At 37.3% G+C, this 20,606-nt stretch overlaps 1 protein-coding gene across 1 annotated transcript in view; it reads right to left on the bottom strand.

Annotated features, from left to right (window-relative positions):
• Window positions 1-20,606, bottom strand: part of LOC143019110 (uncharacterized) — a 91,579-nt gene that overhangs the window by 52,254 nt on the left and 18,719 nt on the right. The window contains exon 4 of the mRNA XM_076174806.1: window positions 3,011-3,166. Within this exon, the coding sequence (XP_076030921.1) occupies window positions 3,011-3,166 (156 nt within the window). The remainder of the gene's footprint in view (window positions 1-3,010; window positions 3,167-20,606) is intronic.

Below are 20,606 nucleotides of genomic sequence, written 5' to 3'. Positions count from 1 at the left end.
TCAACGATGCGGATGTCCATAAGGGTATGGTTGATAAGGATGGGAAAGCACATTGGTCCCATCTTATACCCCTGGGGAACCCACAAGTCAGGAAAAGGAAGGAGGATATCGAGCTCCGATATCTAACGGCCTGCTGTCGACTGGTGAGGAAGTCCGCCAACTACGCTGTCAGGTGTAAATGGAACCTTAGCCGTATGGCTTTGGAAATGACAACTGAGCAGTTAACAATATCACTTTTCTAAAAATCTAGAAAAGTGACAGCTAAGGAAGCGTTACGCTTGCGTCGGCGGCTGTGTAGAAAGTCGAGAAATTTCAGAAGACTGTGGGTAATGGAGGAGGACTTTATATTGCTAAATTGTTGTGTGTGTATTGTGTATTTACCTAGTTGTATTTTACGGGAAAGGGAGTTATGCTCGTGGTGTCCCATCTTCATATCTCGTTTTATCGAGACTTTTTAAATAAGTGTATTGTTTTTGCACACACCACTTTCTCATCTAACTTGTTCCAAATGTCTATTACTTCGTGGGGAAAGATGTTCTTTTTCAGGTATCTTCTATAACTGTCTTTCTTGATTTTCTTTCCGTGTGCTCTTGTATCTCTACTATCCCATTTTATCAGACCCTCTCTGTCAATAGTTTCTATGCCTTTCATGATTCTATAAATAGTTATCAAGTCTCCTCTCCTCTTTGCTCTAATGTATGTAGCTCAAGTTTTGCTAGTCTCTCTTTATATGATAGTTCTGAGAGTGTAGGTGCCAATTTCGTAATTGCTCTTTGTATTCTTTCAAGTTTTGTTATATATATTTTTTGTACTTGGTGACCACGACGTCGCTGCATACTCCAATCTTGGTCTTATCAAAGTGACAAGTATTTTCTTCACCATTTCTTCGTCCAGGTATGTAAATGCCACTTTGATTGTTCTTATTGAATTATAAGTTTCTCCAAAAATTTTGTTTATGCGTTTCTCAGGGGATATATTATTCATAATGATGACTCCCAGGTCCTTCTCATTTTCTACTTTTTTAGTTTTTTCTCCCAATTTATATGATCCCACTATTCTTTTTTTCTTTTTTTACTTATCCAAATTCCATTATACTACACTTCTTAATATTGAATTCCATCTCCCACTTCCTACTACATTCCCATATTTTATTGAGATCACTCTGTAGCCATTCACTACCTTCTACAGTGTTCACTTTTTTCAACAGTTTTGCATCATCCACAAACAGGCTCATATAACTTTCAATTCCTTTATCCATATCATTAATATATATATAGCAAACATTATTGGGGCCAAAACTGTTCCTTGTAGAGCTCCACTAATCACTTCATCCCAATTAGAGAGTCTCTTATCACCACACTTTTTTTTTTTTTTTTTTTTTTTTTTTTTTTTTTTTTCATTCAAGAACTCTTCCATCCACTTAAGTAGTTTGCCCTGTATTCCTCCTGCAGTTTCTAATTTTTTTTTTAGCAATTTCTTATGTGGCACCTTATCAAAAGCTTTTTTTTGGTCTAGAAATGCACAATCAGCCCATCATCTCTTGTATTGCATCTGTTAGCCTTGAATAGAAACACATTAAGTTTGTGACGCATGATCGTCCTTGTCCAAATCCAAACTGCCTTGGATTTAGTACATTGTTGTTGTTGTTGTTGTCGTTGTTTTCCAATCCTTACCCATCTAATTTTGATCATTCTTTCACAAAATTTAGCTATCATACTTGTCAGAGATACCGATCTATAGTTGGTAGGGTCTTCCTTATTTCCCCCTTTATATACTGGTACTATATTTGCTCTTTTCCAATCTTCTGGAACTTTTCCTTCTTTCAATGAACTGCATATTAGACAGTGTATTTTGTCTGTTAGTTCATTCCTGCATTCGCTCAAAATCCAGTTTGCCATTTCATGTGGTCCATGCGATTTTCTGACATCGAGATTACTCAAGTGATTCATTATTTCATTCCTTGTTACTTTTATCTCTTTCAAAGTGGGGACTTTATCCTCCCACTCGATATCTCTAGGTTGTATTCTCCCTCGTAAACACCGATTTAAAATGCTTGTTCATAATTTCTGTCATTTCTATTTCCTCTGTGTATTCAATTCCTCCTTTGCTATGGACTCTTTATTCTCTTTATTATTATTCTTTAATTCCTCATTCTCATCTTTTTCTTCTTTTAACTGTCTTTTTAATTCTTCTATTTATTTAGGTTTTGATTCTCCTTCTTTAGTTCTTCCAATTTACCAACTCTTTAAGTAATCGTGTAAGTTGGCTAAACCTAACCTCCCACATTTCCTTCATTTTCTCTAGTTTTTCCTCTAGACTTGCTAATTGGGGGAGGTTGGCATCCCCTCCCTCATTAAATCCATGGAAAATATCATCTCCACTTTCTAATGTGTTGTTCTTATCTATATTTCTAATTTTAGTGCCTTTATTGATATTTTCGACTTCACCTGCGTCGTCTGCAGTCCTTTTGTTGACATTTCTTCTAACGTCCAGGGGAGCCCATTCGTCTCCTTCCTCATTTCCTTCCATTTTCCTCAATAATCCCTCCCTTTCTCCTTTTTCTTCACCTTCCCACTACACCACGAGCTTTCCCCTTCCCTACTAATACAACAAATGTACTCCCTCATCATTGAAATCGACGAAATTTGAAGTTTTCCTGGAGTTCCAAACTTCAATGTCACTTCGACCGTCGTGTGTGTGGGGGGGGGGAGTGCGCCTTTGTTAAATGGATGAATGCATTATACATGTTCTCGGATAAGTTATATGATTGTAGGACGTTTGGGAAAAAAAAAAACAACTGATAAAATGAACAAAACTTTTTTTATTCCATGGTATGGAATAAAAAAAAAAAAGTTCATTACAGCAGTTTTTTCCAATGACCCAAAAGTCCTATCTGTGTGTCCCAAACATCCAGGGGTGTTGGCCTATGGCCCAAACGTCGGAGGCCCAAATGTCTGTTCACCAGGTCATACCTGCTAGTACACAAATAATTGTCTTTCAGAGAATATACCTTGTGTGAGGTACTGTCCTTCTTCTGTCCACATTCCTGGGAAACCCGTCGTGGTTGTGCTGCTACGTCTTGTATGATGTCCCGCTGCTTCCTCTTCTGCTTGAGCTTCCTCACTTGATTCCGCTCGATGTTGGTCCATATCAGATGTCTGCTTCCCTGTACACCAATGAATCATAATTGTGTTTTAGTGACAGGCTATACATGATGTCACCTCCAAACTCACAATGAATTGTACAAAAGTACAACGATCAAAATGTAAAAAACGCATAAAGACCTAATCCATCTCAGATTAAAATATGCAGCGGTGGTTTTGTCTCCACCTAAGATGGAGGATTGAGAGAATGCAAAGAAGATAAAAGACATTGATCCCCATCCTAACAGATAAAACATACAAAAAAGGAATAGACACAGTGGATTTGCCATCATTAAAAAATAAAAAGAGGTGTTCAAGCTGTTGAAGTCAATAAAGTTAGTGGGTGAAACTGACAGAGAAAAGTCTCTTGGCTTGGGGTGGGAGGGTGTCACCAAGGCATGGGAGAAAAAAAAAAAAATAAAAAAAATTAAAAGCCATCATGAAATATACTCTTCCATACATATGCATCACTTCTTGGAATAACCTAAAGTATTACAAAGGTCAATCAATGAATTTCAAGCTAAGGTCAATCAACGGTGAAAAAGTAATGGTACCCCCATGACTATAGCTCTTTTCCTGCACATTACAATTAGATAATATACATTTATACGAGTGGCATTCCACTGCATGAATGAAAATCTGATGAGAAAATTCATCGAAAACTTGATTTGTCCCAGTGTGCTGCAGTGGTGTGATCCCTTCGCAAAAAGAAACATATATAAAGAGATCATTGAAAGAATATAAATCAAAATGGTTACCAGCCTAGTCGACAAAACATAGGCCAACATTAGAAGAGAGAAGAGAGCGGCGATACAGTATCAGTGTTCAAAACTATGAAAATAGCGGATATAATCAACATGGTAGACTTCTTATTTTGGGATAGAAGAAAGACCAGACAGCATAGAAAGAAATAGAAAAAGAAGGTATTTGAAGAATATGAAGGAATAATGTAGATGAAGAAACGGTACAGTCAGATAACAAAAAACAAATTTCCAGCCAAATTTGACAAAGCACAAAGATGAAATCCCGCAAACATAGTATCCTGCTTATTTGAGCTAAGGGGAGTGTGCAGTGAGGTATTTGAGGAGGCTTCAGCTCAGAGGCCGAAATAATATGTGAAAGTTTTCAATCTATCTCCACAGAGGAGAGCAGCTTTGTAAAGGAGATGTGAGCAATAATTTGGTTTTACAAGATATAAACATATAAACAAAATGTGAAAAAAAACTTCTGGACCTGATGGGATTTCAAACTGGTTTCCTAAAGATTGTAGGGAGCAACTGACAATATTCATTGTCTAATTGTGAGTTTATTGAAAGAATGAAGAGTGCCACATGATTGGAAGACGGCAAACACGGTGCTAATTCATAAAGATTGGAGTAAGAAGATACCACTGAAGTACAGACCAGTATCATTGACCAGCACAATAGTGAAATTATGTAAAAGGACAGTGAAACACTGATGACACGGATGCCTTGAAGGTCATGTGTGTCGAATCTGTGAAGTTTTCACTTGAAAGAAATTGATGCACTGCAAAATGTGAAGGGTTAAATACCCTATACTTCAATTTAAAGGAGGCCTTCGACCAAGTACCTCGTAGTCGACTTTTGTGGAAAATGGAGCATATTGTAGGACTAAAAGGTAAATTGTTAGAAGGGATAAAGGATTTTCTGAAGGGCAGGTACATGAGGACAGTAGTAAAGGACAAGACATCAGGATGGAGATCTATGACCAATGGAACTGCACAAGGTTTGGTGTTAGCACTTGTAATGTTTTTATGTTAATGACATGATGGAAGCTATAACAAGCTATATTGACGAAGCAAAGTTCATGAGCAGAAAAATGTTTGGACACTGTATACACCTGAAACCAGGAGTGGAAATGTATACATCTGAAACCAGGAGTGGAAAATGAATTCCAGTACCAAAATAAATAAATATGATAATGATGATTATTATTGATAATAATAATGGTAATAATAATAATAATGACAATAATAATGATAATAATAAATGATAATAGTGGTAGTAGTGGTAATGGTAGTAATAGTAGTAGTAATGGTAGTAGTATAGTAATAGTTGTAGTATAGTAGTTGTAGTAATAGTAATGTAGTGATAGTATAGTTGTAGTATTTGTAATTGTAGTAGTTGTAGTAGTATTAGTAGTAATAGTAGTTGTAGTACTAATAGTTGTAGTAGTAATAGTAGTGGTATTAATAGTAGTTATAGTAGTAATAGTAATAGTAGCATAGTAGTATAGTAGTAGTGTAATAGTAGTAGTAACAGTAATAGTAGTGGTAGTAATATTTATAGTTGTAGTAGTAGTAATAGTAGTTGTAGTAGTAGTAATAGTAGTTGTAGTAGTAATAGTAGTAGTTGTAGTAGTAATAGTAGTAGTTGTAGTAGTAATAGTAGTAGTTGTAGTAGTAATAGTAATTGTAGTAATAGTATAGTTGTAGTAGTAGTAATAGTTGTAGTAATAGTAATAGTAGTAGTAATAGTAGTAGTAATAGTAGTAGTAATAGTAGTAGTAATAGTAGTAGTAATAGTAGTAGTAATAGTAGTAGTAATAGTAGTAGTAATAGTAGTAGTAATAGTAGTAGTAATAGTAGTAGTAATAGTAGTTGTAATAGTAGTACTATTAGTAATAGTAAGTGGTAATAGTAGTGGTAATAGTAGTAGTAGTGATAGTAGTAGTGGTGATAGTAGTGGTGATAGTAGTGGTGAAAGTTGTGGTAATAGTAGTGGTAATAGTAGTGGTAATAGTAGTGGTAGTAGTAAAAGTAATAGTTAGTAATAATAGTAATAGTAGTAATAGTAGTAATAATAGTAATAGTAATAGTAGTAATAGTAGAAATAGTAATAGTAGTAATAGTAATAGTAGTAATAGTAATAGTAGTAATAGTAATAGTAGTAATAGTAATAGTAGTAATAGTAATAGTAGTAATAGTAATAGTAGTAATAGTAATAGTAGTAATAGTAGTAATAGTAATAGTAGTAATAGTAATAGTAGTAATAGTAATAGTAGTAATAGTAATAGTAGTAATAGTAATAGTAGTAATAGTAATAGTAGTAATAGTAGTAATAGTAATAGTAGTAATAGTAGTAATAGTAGTAATAGTAATAGTAGTAATAGTAATAGTAGTAATAGTAATAGTAGTAATAGTAATAGTAGTAATAGTAATAGTAGTAATAGTAATAGTAGTAATAGTAGTAATAGTAATAGTAGTAATAGTAATAGTAGTAATAGTAATAGTAGTAATAGTAATAGTAGTAATAGTAATAGTAGTAATAGTAGTAATAGTAATAGTAGTAATAGTAATAGTAGTAATAGTAATAGTAGTAATAGTAATAGTAGTAATAGTAATAGTAGTAATAGTAGTAATAGTAATAGTAGTAATAGTAATAGTATTAATAGTAATAGTTTTAATAGTATAGTAGTGATGGTAGTAGTAATAGTAGTAATATATGTAGTAGTATTAATAGTAGTAGTAGTGATAGTAGTAATAGTTGTAGTAATTGTAGTAGTTGTAGTAATAGTAGTAATAGTTGTAGTTATAGTAGTAATAGTGTAGTAGTAATAGTATAGTAGTAGTAATAGTAGTAATGTAGTAGTTGTAATAGTTGTAGTAGTAATAGTATAGTAGTTGTAGTAATTGTATAGTAGTACTACTACTATACAATTACTACTACAATTACTACAACTACTTTACTATTACTACTATTATCACTACTATACAATTACTCCTACAACTATATTACTACTACAGCTATACTATTACTACTACAACTATTACTACTATAATTACTACTATAATAACTACTACTACTACAACTACTATTACTACTACTATTACTACAACTACAAGTACTACAACTATTATTACTACGATACAATTAATACTATTACTACTATACTATTACTATTACTAATAGTAGCAGTTGTAGTCGTAGTAGTAGTTGTAGTAATAGTGTAGTTGTAGTAGTAATAGTAGTTGTAGTAATAGTAATTGTAGTAGTAATTGTATAGTTGTAGTAATAGTAGTACTTGTAGTAGTAATAGTAATTGTAGTAGTAATAGTGTAGTAGTAATAGTAGTAGTAGTAGTAATAGTATAGTAGTTGTAGTAATAGTAATTGTTGTAGTAATAGTTGTTGTAGTAGTAATTATAGTAATAGTAGTAATAGTTGTAGTAATTGTATAGTAGTAGTACTACTATACAATTACTACTATTACTACAACTACTTTACTATTACTACTACAACTATTACTACTATACAATTACTACAACTATACTACTACAATTACTACTACTACAACTACTATTACTACTACTACAACAACTATAACTACTATACTATTACTACTACTATACTATTACTAATGGTAGTTGTAGTAATAGTAGTAGTAATAGTAATTGTATAGTAGTAATAGTAGTAGTTGTAGTAGTAGTAATAGTAGTAGTTGTAGTAGTAGTAATAGTTGTAGTAGTAATTATAGTAGTAGTAATAGTATAGCTGTAGTCGTAGTAGTAATATAGTTGTAGTAGTAATTGTATAGTAGTAGAACTACTATACAATTACTACTACAACTACTATATTACTTCTACTACTACAGCTATACTATTACTATATTACTACTATACTACTACAACTATTACTACTACACGTACTACAACTATTACTACTACTATTACTACAACTACAACTATTACTATACTATTACTACTACTATTACTAATGGTAGTAGTAATAGTTGTAGTACTTGTAGTTGTAGTAATAGTAATTGTAGTAGTAATAGTATAGTAGTAATAGTATAGTTGTAGTAGTAATAGTATAGTTGTAGTAGTAATAGTGTAGTTGTAGTAATTGTAGTAGTAATAGTATAGTTGTAGTAGTAGTAGTTGTAGTTGTAGTAGTAGTAATTATAGTAGTAATAGTTGTAGTAATAGTATAGTAGTTGTAGTAGTAATTGTATAGTAGTACTACTATACAATTACTACTATTACTACAACTACTATACTATTACTACTACTATTACTAATAGTAGTAAAAGTTGTAGTAGTAGATGTAGTAGTAGTTGTAGTAATAGTATAGTTGTAGTAGTAGTAATAGTAGTTGTAGTAGTAGTAATAGTAGTTGTAGTAATAGTAGTAGTAATAGTAGTAGTAATAGTTTAGTTGTAGTAGTAATAGTATAGTAGTTGTAGTAATTGTATAATACTACTACTATACAATTACTATTACTACAACTACTTTACTATTACTACAACTATTACTATTACTACAACTATTACTACTACTATACTATTACTACTGTTACTACTACTATACAATTACTCCTACAACTATATTACTACTACTATAATTACTACTACTATAATAACTACTACTACAACTATACTACAACTATTACTACTACTATACAACTACTATTACTACTACTACAACTATTACTACTACTATACTATTACTACTATTACTAATAGTAGTAGTAGTAATAGTTGTAGTACTTGTAGTAGTAATAGTTGTAGTAGTAGTAATTGTATAGTAGTACTACTATACAATTACTACTATTACTACTACTACAACTACTATACAATTACTACTACAACTACTATACTATTACTACTACAGCTATACTATTACTACTACAACTATTACTACTACAACTATTGCTACTACAACTATTACTACTATAATTACTACTATAATTACTACTATAATTACTACTACTATTACTACTACAACAACTACTACAACTACTACTACAACAACTACTACTACAACAACTACTACTACAACAACTACTACAACAACTACTACTACAACTACTACAACAACTACTACTACAACAATTACTACTACTACCACCACTATCATAACTACTACCACCACCACTACTGCTTCTACTACTACTACTACTACTACTACTACTATTACTACAACTACAAGTACTACAACTATTATTACTACTATACAATTAATACTATTACTACTATACTATTACTACTACAACTATTACTACTATACTATTACTACTACTATTACTAATAGTAGTAAAAGTTGTAGTAGTAGTAGTTGTAGTAGTATAGTAATTGTAATTGTAGTAGTAATAGTATAGTTGTAGTAGTAGTAATAGTAGTTGTAGTAGTAGTAATAGTTGTAGTAGTAATAGTATAGTTGTAGTAGTAATAGTAGTAGTAGTAATTGTAGTAATAGTTTAGTTGTAGTAATAGTATAGTTGTAGTAGTAGTGTAGTAATAGTATAGTAGTAGTAATTGTAGTAGTAATAGTATAGTAGTAATAGTTGTAGTAGTAATAGTATAGTAGTAATAGTTGTAGTTGTAGTAATGTAGTAGTAGTAATAGTTGTAGTAGTAATAGTATAGTAGTTGTAGTAATTGTATAGTAGTAGTAATAGTTGTAGTAGTTGTAGTGGCAGTAGTTGTAGTAATTGTATAGTTGTAATAGTTGTAGTACTTGTAGTAGTTGAAGTTGTAGTAGTAATAGTAATTGTAATAGTAGTAATAATAGTAGTACTAGTAGTAGTGTACTTGTAGTAGTTGCAGTAGTAGTAATAGTAATTGTAGTAGTAATAGTATAGTAGTAGTAGTAATAGTAGTAATAATTGTAGTACTTGTTGCAGTAGTTGTAGTAGTAATAGTAATTGTAGTAGTATAGTAGTTGTAATAGTAGTATAAGAGTAATTGTAGTAGTAGTAATAGTTGTAGTAGTAATAGTGGTAGTAGTAATTAATAGTAATAGTAATTTATAGTAGTAATTAATAGTAGTAGTAATTGATAGTAGTAATAGTAAAAATACTAATCATAGTAATAAAAATAGTAATAGTGATAATAATAATGTGATAATAATTATAATAGTAATAATAATTATGATAGTGATAATGATAATAATACTTACATATACCAAGGCTTTTTCCCCCTTCCAAGGGAGGTAGCCAAAAAGGGAAAGGCATAAAAACACTCCCACCCATTTCATCCCTAAATACACTCCACACCCCTCCCTCTCATCTGAGCACCTCCTGGATGACGGGTCATCCCTGCACCCTGCCCACTGCCCTGGGTCAGAAACAGTGTCGCACGATACAGCACATCCACAGCAAGGCCGCTTCATTTAATCGGCGACCCCCCCTCTCCGTCCCCTCTTGCATATAAGGAGAGGACGGGGAGAAATCCCTTCGGGCTGCGTCAAAATTTACTCACGCATACCCCCCCCACCCCACCCCCCACCCCACCCCCGCCCATTCCTCCTCATGCAATCACATCATCCATATACAACCATTCTCCACTCACCTCTGTCTTCCGTCCTCTCCCTTCCTTCCTCAACAGACATTCCCCTCTTCCCCAAAGCCCCCTTCACCCCATCCATCCACCTCATCCTAGGACGTCCCCTCATGTTCACTCCCTCCACATCTGCCTTCCATACCTCTTTTACTAGTCTTTCTTCACTCATTCTTTCCATGTGTCCAAACCATCCTAATATTCTTTCATCAACCCTATCTCCCAGCTCCTTTTCCACCCCTGTTCTCCTCCTCACCTCCTCATTTCTCACTCTATCCAGCCTAGTAACCCCCACCATACTTCTCAGACACCTCATCTCAAACACATTCAAACTCCTTCTCTCTTCTTCTCTTATGTTCCACGTTTCTGCCCCATACAGTGCTGTTGGCACAATCACTCCTTCATACAGTCTCCTCTTCGCATCCATTCCCAAATGTCTATTCCTCATTACACTCTTTAATCCACCAAGGCATTTACTCGCTTCTCTCAATCTACATTCTACCTCCACCTTCACTCCACCTTTTCCTGCTACACTTGCACCCAAGTATCTAAAACTATCCACTTCCTCCAGTCGCTCTCCCTTAATGTTCACTTCCAGTCTACTGCCACTTTTACCCCTTGTACATCTCATCACCTTACTTTTACCCACATTTATCTTTAGCTTTCTTCTATCACATACTCTCCCAAACTCTGCCACCAGCTTCCTCAATCCCTCCTCTGACCCTGCCACAAGCGCAGTGTTGTCTGCAAACAACAGCTGGCTCACCTCCCACTTTTCTCCATTTTCTTTAACCATCTCCAATCCCTGACCCACCCTAGCATTCACCTCTCGCACCACCCCATCCATGTATAAGTTGAACAGCCAGGGCGACATAACGCATCCTTGACGAAGTCCCACCTTTACTTCAAACCACTCACTCTCTCCATTTCTAATCCTGACACAAGCTCTACTACTCTCATAAAAAACTCGATGATAATAATAGAATATATATAAATAAGTAAAAGTACTGAAAATGAGTAATAGCTCCAAGAGACCATCACTGAATTCTTCCTTGGGAAGCAAATTTAGCTCCAAAGCAAAGGAGAAAGATCTTGGAGTGTTGTAAGATAACGAGAAAATTTAAAACGAGGACTGTCAGCTGTTGCAGAAAAACATCTAGACATATATACCTGGAGCCAAGACGGAATAATTACTAAAAAGGGGAAGAGACTGCTTGTGAGAAGAAAAATAGATGTTAGCTTTGAAATAAACTAAGTTGAAATGGGTGTGTTATTTTGAGTTTGGGAGTTTGGTATGGTGTTGGGAGTAATGAAGGGCCGAGAGAGGAAAGGAGTGGCTTTGCTGGTAAGTGATGAGATAGGAAAGTGCGTAGTGGAGTGGATAGAAGTGTCTTTGAGGATAATGTGGGCAAAGATGAAAATGGGATGGTAAATGTACGCTTCTGTGAGTGAACATGGTCCTGGTAGTGAGAAAAATGAATAGGATTTTTTTGTTTTTAGTAGTAGTAGTAGTAGTAGTAGTCCTCACTCGCCAGTCCTCGCCTCTTATCCACACCCCCGTTCTCACCTCTTCTCTGCCCATGACATTTTGACCTCTGAGGCCCCCAAGGGAATCCCTCCTGGGGTCAGCCGGATGATTAACCAATGCCACATGAGACACCACAAAGCCCCTCATGCCCTCCATTTACGTGAGTCAGCCGCCCGAGGACGCTTTTGCGCCCGATTTCCCTCGCTTCACACTTGACCTCACGGCAATTAGGAGCACGAGTAATGACCTGCCCGCGTATATAAGGGATGGATCAACGCCGAAGATTCAGATCACCTTTAAGCATCATACGTGAGTCTGGCTCGCTGCTCCTTACTTTCTCACCTCCCCATCCCCGCAAGCAGATCGCCAGGGGACACAACTTGAAGCGCATTTGTCACCCTCGCCATTTCGCCCACCCCACCACCACCACTGGCTCCCAACATTCATTGTTAAATAAAACCAACTCTCCACCAGAGTTGCCTTCAACCAGCCAACGTTTGAGGCCCCCGATCCCGCTCTGCCGCTCGACAGCCGCCGCTCGACTGCTGCCAGTTGCCACTTGATCTGCTAGATCGTCTACCACTGCTGTCTGCCGTCGACTGCTGCTACTTGTCTGCCAGATCAACTGCCGCTACATGTCTGTCAGATCAACTGCCGCCACGTGTCTGCCAGATCGACTACCGCCATTTGTCCGCCAATTCGACTCCCTACACTTGCCTACCATAGGTGTGCCTTCACTTATCTGTCAGATCGACTGCCGCTATGTGTCTGCCAGATGGGCTGCCGCTATTTGTCTGTCAGATTGCCTGCCAGTTTGCCTACCAGGTTTGTCGTCTGCCAGCTCGACTGCCGTCGCTACCTGCCAGGTCGTCTGCCGACTGCCACTTCGATTGCCTACACTCTCGCCTATCACAAGTATACTCGTGGCCTACCGCCACTTGATCATTAAGCAAGCTAGAGCTGTGAGCGTCCCCACCTTGACCCACCCACACGCTCAACGGAGATCATATGGTCCTACACCACGACTTCGGTAATCTAGTGACTAGCAACATCGACTGTCAAGTCTATGACGCCTTAATTGGCCTAAAGTCACACCCACTAACCACGACCATTTTCAAGTATCTATATTTTCTGGGAGATGTAACCACGCTCCCATGCCACCGTACGACATGATCCCAGGACGCGTTCCAGACGCGAGATCCCCCGAGCAGACTTCCGAGATGCACCAAACTCTTCGACATCATCCACGATATACAGGAAAACTCCGGTCCCACGGGGGTAGCTGAGCGCCCCGAGGCTTGCTACCCTGTGGCAAACGAACCACTACCTGCTGCTACTCCTGTAGTCTGAGGGCCAACTCCACCCCTGTCTTCAAGTTCCGGCCCAGTCGTGAGGACAACTCCCTTGACGATTTCTTGTCGAAACGACTTCGCTTCCACCCTTGACTTCCGTGGGGGCGTGTTAGTAGTCCTCACTCACCGGTCCTCACCTCTTGTCCTCACTCCCGTTCTCACCTCTTCTCTGCCCACGACAATTTGACCTCCGAGGCCCCCAAGGGAATCGCTCGTGGGGTCAGCCGAATAACTAACCAGTACCATGTGAGACACCACAAAGCCCCTTTGAAGGAAATCACGTGCGATACCCGCCTCATACCCTCCATCTACGTGAGTCAGCCACCTGAGAACGTTTTTGCGTCCGACTTCCATCGCTTCACATTTGACTTCACGGCAATTAGGAGCACGGGTCATGACCTGCCCGCGTATATAAAGGATGTACCAACGCCGAAGATTCAGATCACCTTAAAGCATCATACGTGAGCCTGGCTCGCTGCTCTTTGCTTTCTCACCTCCTCCCCCATCCCCGCGAGCAGATTGCCAGGGGACACAACTTGAAACACATTTGTCACCTCCCTCGCCATCTCCCCCCCCCCCCACCACCACCACCACTGGCGCCTAACTTTCATTGTTAAATAAAACCAACTCTCCACCAGAGTTTGCCTTCAACCAGCCTAACTGAATGTTTGGAGAGTTTTGAAGGGAATATAAATGTAGTGGTGCTGATAGATCTGCATGTTAGATGTGATAGCAGGGAGATTTAGGGAGCTAGGTAAGAATCATGGTGGAGAATTGATGATGATGATGTGTTTAGAAAAGCAGTTGATGATAGCACAAACAGCGTTTAAGAAGAATTGTGCATGTGAAAGAGGAGTGGAGGAAAGGGTGGTTGATAGGGCATTAGTGGACTATGTAGTCGTACCCAAAAGGAGGATTAGAAGAGTTCTAGGAGTTACTGTTTTCAGGGGAGAGAGCAATGTGTGTCAGATCATTTTTGGTAGAAGGGAAATTAAGAGAGGGGGAAAAGTGAAGGATAAAGAAATGGGTGAAAGGTAAGTGCTGAGAGTTAACAAACTGAATGAAAAGGAAAAAGAGAAAGATTGCCAGAAGCTAAGAAAAATGTGGGAGGTGGTGAGGAAGTAGAAGTAGATGAATGGATACGTTTCAAGGAGGAAATAACAACAGGCGCAAAGGTGTATCTGGGATAACCAGGATGAGAGTAAACAGAAGCAAAGGTAGTGAATGGTGGGGTTAAGAGGCAAAGGCAGTGATAGAAGAGAAATGAGCATGTATAAGGATTGGTTGCAAGGTAGAACTAGGGAAGTATATAAGAGGTCTAACTAGAAGAGTGGAGAATCGAAATGTTTGTGAGGGAGGTAAAGAGGATGGCAGATGTATAATAGGGTATTTGTTTGAGAAAAAATAGAAGGAAGTGAAGAGAATGAGGGTATAGGGTAGAGATGGACAGATGTTAATGAAGCTAAGGTGGTAAGGGGAAGATAGGTAAATAATTTCAGAGAAATTGTGAATGTGGAGGAAGTTAGCGATGGATTGATTGTGGCTAAGGAAGGGGGTAGGAAAATAAGTGATGGGAGAAGAAAATGACAGGTCTATAAGAAAATATTAAATACAAATACCATTGAAAGTGATGAGAGCTGGTAAGGCATCTAATTTGGATGGGTGTCATGTGGAATGACCGACATAGGGAGGAATAGGTATGGTGGGTTGGCTATTGAGGTTGTATAATGTGTGCCTAAGAGAGGAAGTGTGCTTGAGGAGTGCTTGTATAGCTTTACAAAGGAAAAGAGGTCAAATATGTATGGGGTAGTTTTAGAGGGATTAGTCTGTTGTGAAACTCAAGGCAACAATGACCAGTATCACTTATTTAGTTATTGTGTTACCCACTGCAACATACAACAAACCCTTACCCTGGGAATTTTCGTCACTACTTGCTTCCCATTCCTCCAAACCCACCTATTCGTTAAATGAAAGAATCCCACTAGGTTTACATTATTACTTTGTCCAAGAATTTTCCTTCGGAGGTAGAAGGTGGCTGATACTCTTGAGTATTCAGTTTCATTCCAAGCCTTTGTCTTGGGGAAGCATACACTACCGTGATGGATTTAATTTTTGGATTTATTCCCTCAGTCTTACTTTTACTCAATATCCTGTTATCCATTATAATTTTTTACCACGCTTATCACCCCAACCTCCCATTCTATCTTTTCTGCCATATATCCAGATTGTAACTACTAATCCCCAGTTGTAGATCAATATTTCTTGGTAGCTTAGTCTCTACTAAGCACAAGATAAAAGATTGATTTATCTTCACATAATCACTGATTTCCAACCTACAGTTATAAGCCATCTACATTAGTATTTACCACTTAACTTCCTTGCACAGCCTAGTGCACTTTATAGCTGCATTCTCTACCCATTTCTCCCTTCTCCCTTTTCCCTCTTCCTTTTTTCCATTCTCCCTTTTCCTTTCTCCCTTCTTTCTCTCTGTTTTTCCCTTTTCGCTCCTTCTATCTCTCCCTCTTCCTCCTCTCCCTTTTTCTGTCTTTCTTTCCCTCTTTTATACTATTTCATTAATTTCTGATTTAAATTTCTCCAAAAGTAACAATTGTTTTTCTTGTTCCACATTTTCTTGTTCTTAACCTTGTTTTCACTCACAAGCTACCTGTTGTTGTTCATTCTTCGTAAGTGGCGTTTCTGTATGTTTGTAGTAACTCAACCTAAACACTTCTCCACTCTGACTAGGTATTCTTGAATCATTTTCTATAATTACATGTCATCTATTATGATGTATTTCATATTTTCTTCTATCCACTAGTAAAACAATGTGAGTGTTTATTTACCCTGGGAGAATAATTTTGTCTATTGCACCCCTGATAAGTGATTCCCTCTTTCTAAAGACTTTCACCATTCCTTCCATTTTATTTTGCTCATCCCATGATTTCTTTAGAAATTAACTGTCTCCTTCTGATTTCATAATGATGCTTTCTGTACCCTCACCACTCCTTGGATCTATTTTCTATTTCCTTTCTTCAATCTTTTTAACATTTGACTTTGGTATTACTGTCCTTTAGTGTAGCCAATATTTGGCTTTCTTCTTATCTTTTTTTTTCCTTAGATCATCAGTTTCAGATCCCATTTGAGTTCAAGAAACTTGGAATCATGAAGCAAAACCAATTTTTATAGAGCCAGAGTTCATAGGAGGAGGGACTGATTGTAGCGGTGGGAGAAGTGAAGAAAATGACAAGGCTATAGGAAACGATCAGGTACAAAGAGCATTGAAAATTATGAAAGCTGGTAAAGCACCTGGGTTGAATGGGTGTCATGTGGAGTGTCTGACGAAGGTAGAAACAGTTATAGTAGATCAGCTAATGAGGTTGTTTAATTTAAGCCTAAAGGAGAAAAGTGTGTTGGAGGAGTGGAACAAATGTGAATATAGTAGTATTAGAGAGATAATTTTGTTAAGAGGCATATGGGAGGGTATTAATTGAGAAGATTAGGAGGGGAACAGAGGGAGTAATTGGTGAGTAATAGTGTGGGTTTAGGAAATGTAGAGGCTGCATGAATCAAATATTTATAGGAAGGCAGATACTTGCATGTGAGAAGTTTTTTATTTGCAAAATGTAGTCATATTGTTGGGGCCTTTATGGATTATGAGTGTTATGACAGGGTAGACAGGAAGGTATTGCAGATACATGAGGCAGAGGGAAAACTGTTGAAGGTCAATCAAAATATTTTATATAAATAGTAGAGCTTGTGTGGGTTGGGAATAGTGAGAGTGGTTTCAAATGGAGGTGGGGCTGTGCCAAGGTTGTGTTATGTCACCATGGTTGTTCAATGTGTACATAGATAGGGTGGTAAGGGAGGTAAATCCAAGGGTGATGGGCAGAGGGTTGGAGATTGTTATAAAAAGTGGAGGAAAGTAGGTGATCCAGTAATTGTGTGCTGATGCCATTGCATTTCTGGCAAGGTTAGAGGAGAGTCTAAGGCAGTTAGTGACAGTTTAGGAGGGAACTATAATGTGATAGGAGAAAATTGAAAGTAAATATAAGTAAAAGCACGACAATGAGATATATAAGGAGTGAGGGTGGCAATAAGTTGGAGGTAAGTCTTAAAGGAGAGAGGTTTGATGAAGCAGACACTTTTAACCCGTGCGTCGCCGGGCGAATTTTGTATATACTCCCCCACCAGCGGCGTAGCCAAAATCGATTTAATTATTCATACTATTTGTTTTTTCTTAAATCAACTCAAAATTATGTAAAACCAACAAATTTTGCTTATTTTGATTCTCTTTAGCCAAGAAATGGAGAAACTGGGTCGATTTTGTCGCGATATGTTTGTGAAAGTTCTGTAGAACAACCGTAGACTTTATCTCCTCACTCTTGTTCAACAAGGTCGTATTTTTTCGTTAAAATTTCAGAGTGAAGGAATTTGACAATTTTGATATTTCAAGTCAATGTACAGTTGCCTATAATAGTCTGACACTTACTAAAAATGCATTTATAAATATTTTTGTGGATTTTTTTTTTTGGGGGGGGGCAAATATTTATCACTATATGTGGTAAATTGATTTTTGGTATATATATTTTTTATAATTTCATGGAGGATATGTGATTGTGGTGTTTCTTATTGTTTATGTAAATGTTTTAGTAAGCATCCATCACACTATTATTTCCCGGCCACATTTTGTATGACGCATTTATTACGAAAATTGGCAGTGCGAAATTGCCAGTTACATCTGAATATGTACATAATACCACCTGCCTAACTGTCAAAGTACAACTTCACCTCCTCATACTTTGTTTTGTACACCAGAATCGCCTAAATTACGTCCTAAAGGCCGATTTTGTACCAAAGTTAGCCCAGAAAAATTGCTGCCAAGTTGCTAGTTTTGTCAATAAATCCAAAATTTTGGGTGCTTTATACAGCAAATGAACAGGGCTACTTGGTCATTACCACAGATTTGACCCTAGATGCAATACCTATTTTTGGCAAATTTTTAAATTGCGGCATACGACGTAAAGCATCGAATAGAGAAGTGTGAGTGAAGTGACTTTGTAAAGCAAGAGAAGCAAATATATCTCTTGGGAGAATGGAAAATGTAATGAGAAATAGGGATCTAAGGATGGATGCAAAGAGAAAATTATATGAAGGAGTGATTGTGCCAACAACACTGTATAGGGCAAAGACTTAGTATTTAAAGAAGGCAGAAAGGAAAGATTTAAATGTGTATGAGATGAAGTGTTAGAGAAGTATGGTGAGGGGTTATGGGGATGGATGGAGTAAGAAATGAGGTGTAGAGACAAGGCTCCAACTTTTGGTGGGGGTTGGAGACAATGGAAAGACTTTTTTAGGAAAAATTAAAAAAAAAAAAAAAAAAAAAATGTGGAGGGCAGAGGTGGATGGGATAGATTTAAGGGGATGGCCAAGAAGGAGATGAAGCAGGCTTTGAGTAAAAGGGAAATGTCTGTTGAGCAGTTAAGAGAGAAGGCAAGAGATAGGTATGAGTACAAAAAGAATTGTTAATTGACTATAGAATGGCACAGCCAAAAGTTTTTTTTTTTTTTTTTAATCCTCTTTTCTGTTTTCACATGAGGGCAGCACAAAAAAGGGTCAGAATATAAACAAAGTACTATGGCCTTGATGTGGATATGTTGCATCTTACTGCATTGCTTCTGACCCAGGAAGTGAGCTGAAGACGAACGCGAAGCCGGCGCTCTACCAGCTAAGTTATTGGGACTCTAAAATTCTCCAACCTGGGAATTAATCTCATTCCCCAAGGGACTAAGTCGACTGCTAACTGCCGTCCTAACTTAATTTTTACGGAGATAATGTGGATGAAGGTGAAACTGGGAAAGGAAATGTGGGTTTTTGTAAGTGCATATGGGCCTAGTAGTGAGAAGAGTGTAGAAAAAGGGAGTCTTTTTGGATAGATTTAAATGAGTGCATAGAGGGATTAGGGAGGAACGTCAGTGTAGTAGTATTGAGAGACCTTAATGCTAGGGTAGAGAATGAACCGATTGACGGAGTGGTTGGGAAATGTGAAGTTAAAGGAAAGAATCTTAGTGAAGAGTTGATGATGATGTGTCTAGAGAGTTGATGATAGCAGATACAGTATTTCGGAAGAAAGTCAAGCATAAGTACACATGGGAGAGGGTGGTAGATAGCGTGTTAATGGACATGTAGTGGTAGATAGGAGTACAGTAAGAAGAGTTAAGGATGTACATGTGCTAAGGGGAGAGAGTGGGGGAATATCAGGTCATTTTTTGGTGGAAGGTAAGTTGAGAGTGAAGGATAGATGGAGAAAGAGGAAAAGGACAAAAGGTTGGGAGGTGCTTAGAAAACGAAAAGGGGAAGGAGTACAAGGAGAAGCTGAGGGAGGAGTAGGAGGGAGTGAAGGATAAAGTAGAGCTAGGAGTGGAGGAGGTATGGGGATGGTTCAAGGAGGGAGTCACAAAGTGTGCAAAGATGGTGTGTGGAACAAGAGGGACGGGAGGGAATAGAAGGAAGAGTAGTGAGTGGTAGGATGAGGAAACAAAGAAGGTTGTAGAAGAGAAGAAGCGAGCTTTCACAGATTGGTTACAAAATAGGAAGAGGGAGTCATATGAGAGGTACAAAGAAAAGAGAAGTAAAGCACAAGGTAAAGGAGGCAAAGAGGAGACCAGATGTGAAATGGTGTAAGAGTATGACAGAAATTTTTTAAAGTAATGAAAAGATGTTTTAGAAAAATTAAGAGAGGAAGACGAGGCGAATCAAGTAGAGATGAAAAGGTAAAAAGTGCAGATGGACAGATGATAATGGAAGAGAAGGTAGTAAGGGAAAGATGGGCAGAGTAATTTAGGGAATTGCTAAATGTGAAGGAGGATAGGGAGGGAAAGATAGTTGCAGTGGGAAGTGCTAAGAAAATAACCGTCATGAGTGAGGAAAATGGAGAAGAAATAAGGATGAAGTGAAGGCAGTGGTTAAGATGATGACAGCAGGTAAGGCACCTGGTCTGGATGGATGCCATGCAGAATGTCTAAAAAAGGAGGTACAGTGATGGTGGACTGGTTGGTGAGGTTTAATGTTTGCTGGAGAGAAGGTAGAGTGACGAAGGACTGGAATGATGCCTGTATAATTCCACTTTACAAAGGAAAAGAAGACTAAGTGTGAGTAGTAGTTTCAGAGGGATTAGGTTGTTGAGAAGGTTTATGGGAGGATCTTGATTGAGAGGATTAGGAGAGGAACAGAGGGAGTAATTGGCGAGGAACAGTGTGGATTTAGGACAGGTAGAGGTTGCGTAGATC

This window comes from Oratosquilla oratoria, chromosome 36, assembly GCF_046742065.1.
Source record: "Oratosquilla oratoria isolate Oo_2021 chromosome 36, ASM4674206v1, whole genome shotgun sequence".
In the NCBI taxonomy this organism is placed as follows: domain Eukaryota; kingdom Metazoa; phylum Arthropoda; class Malacostraca; order Stomatopoda; family Squillidae; genus Oratosquilla; species Oratosquilla oratoria.
Note: the sequence above shows the minus strand (reverse complement) of the source record. Positions and strands in the feature narration are given on the sequence as shown.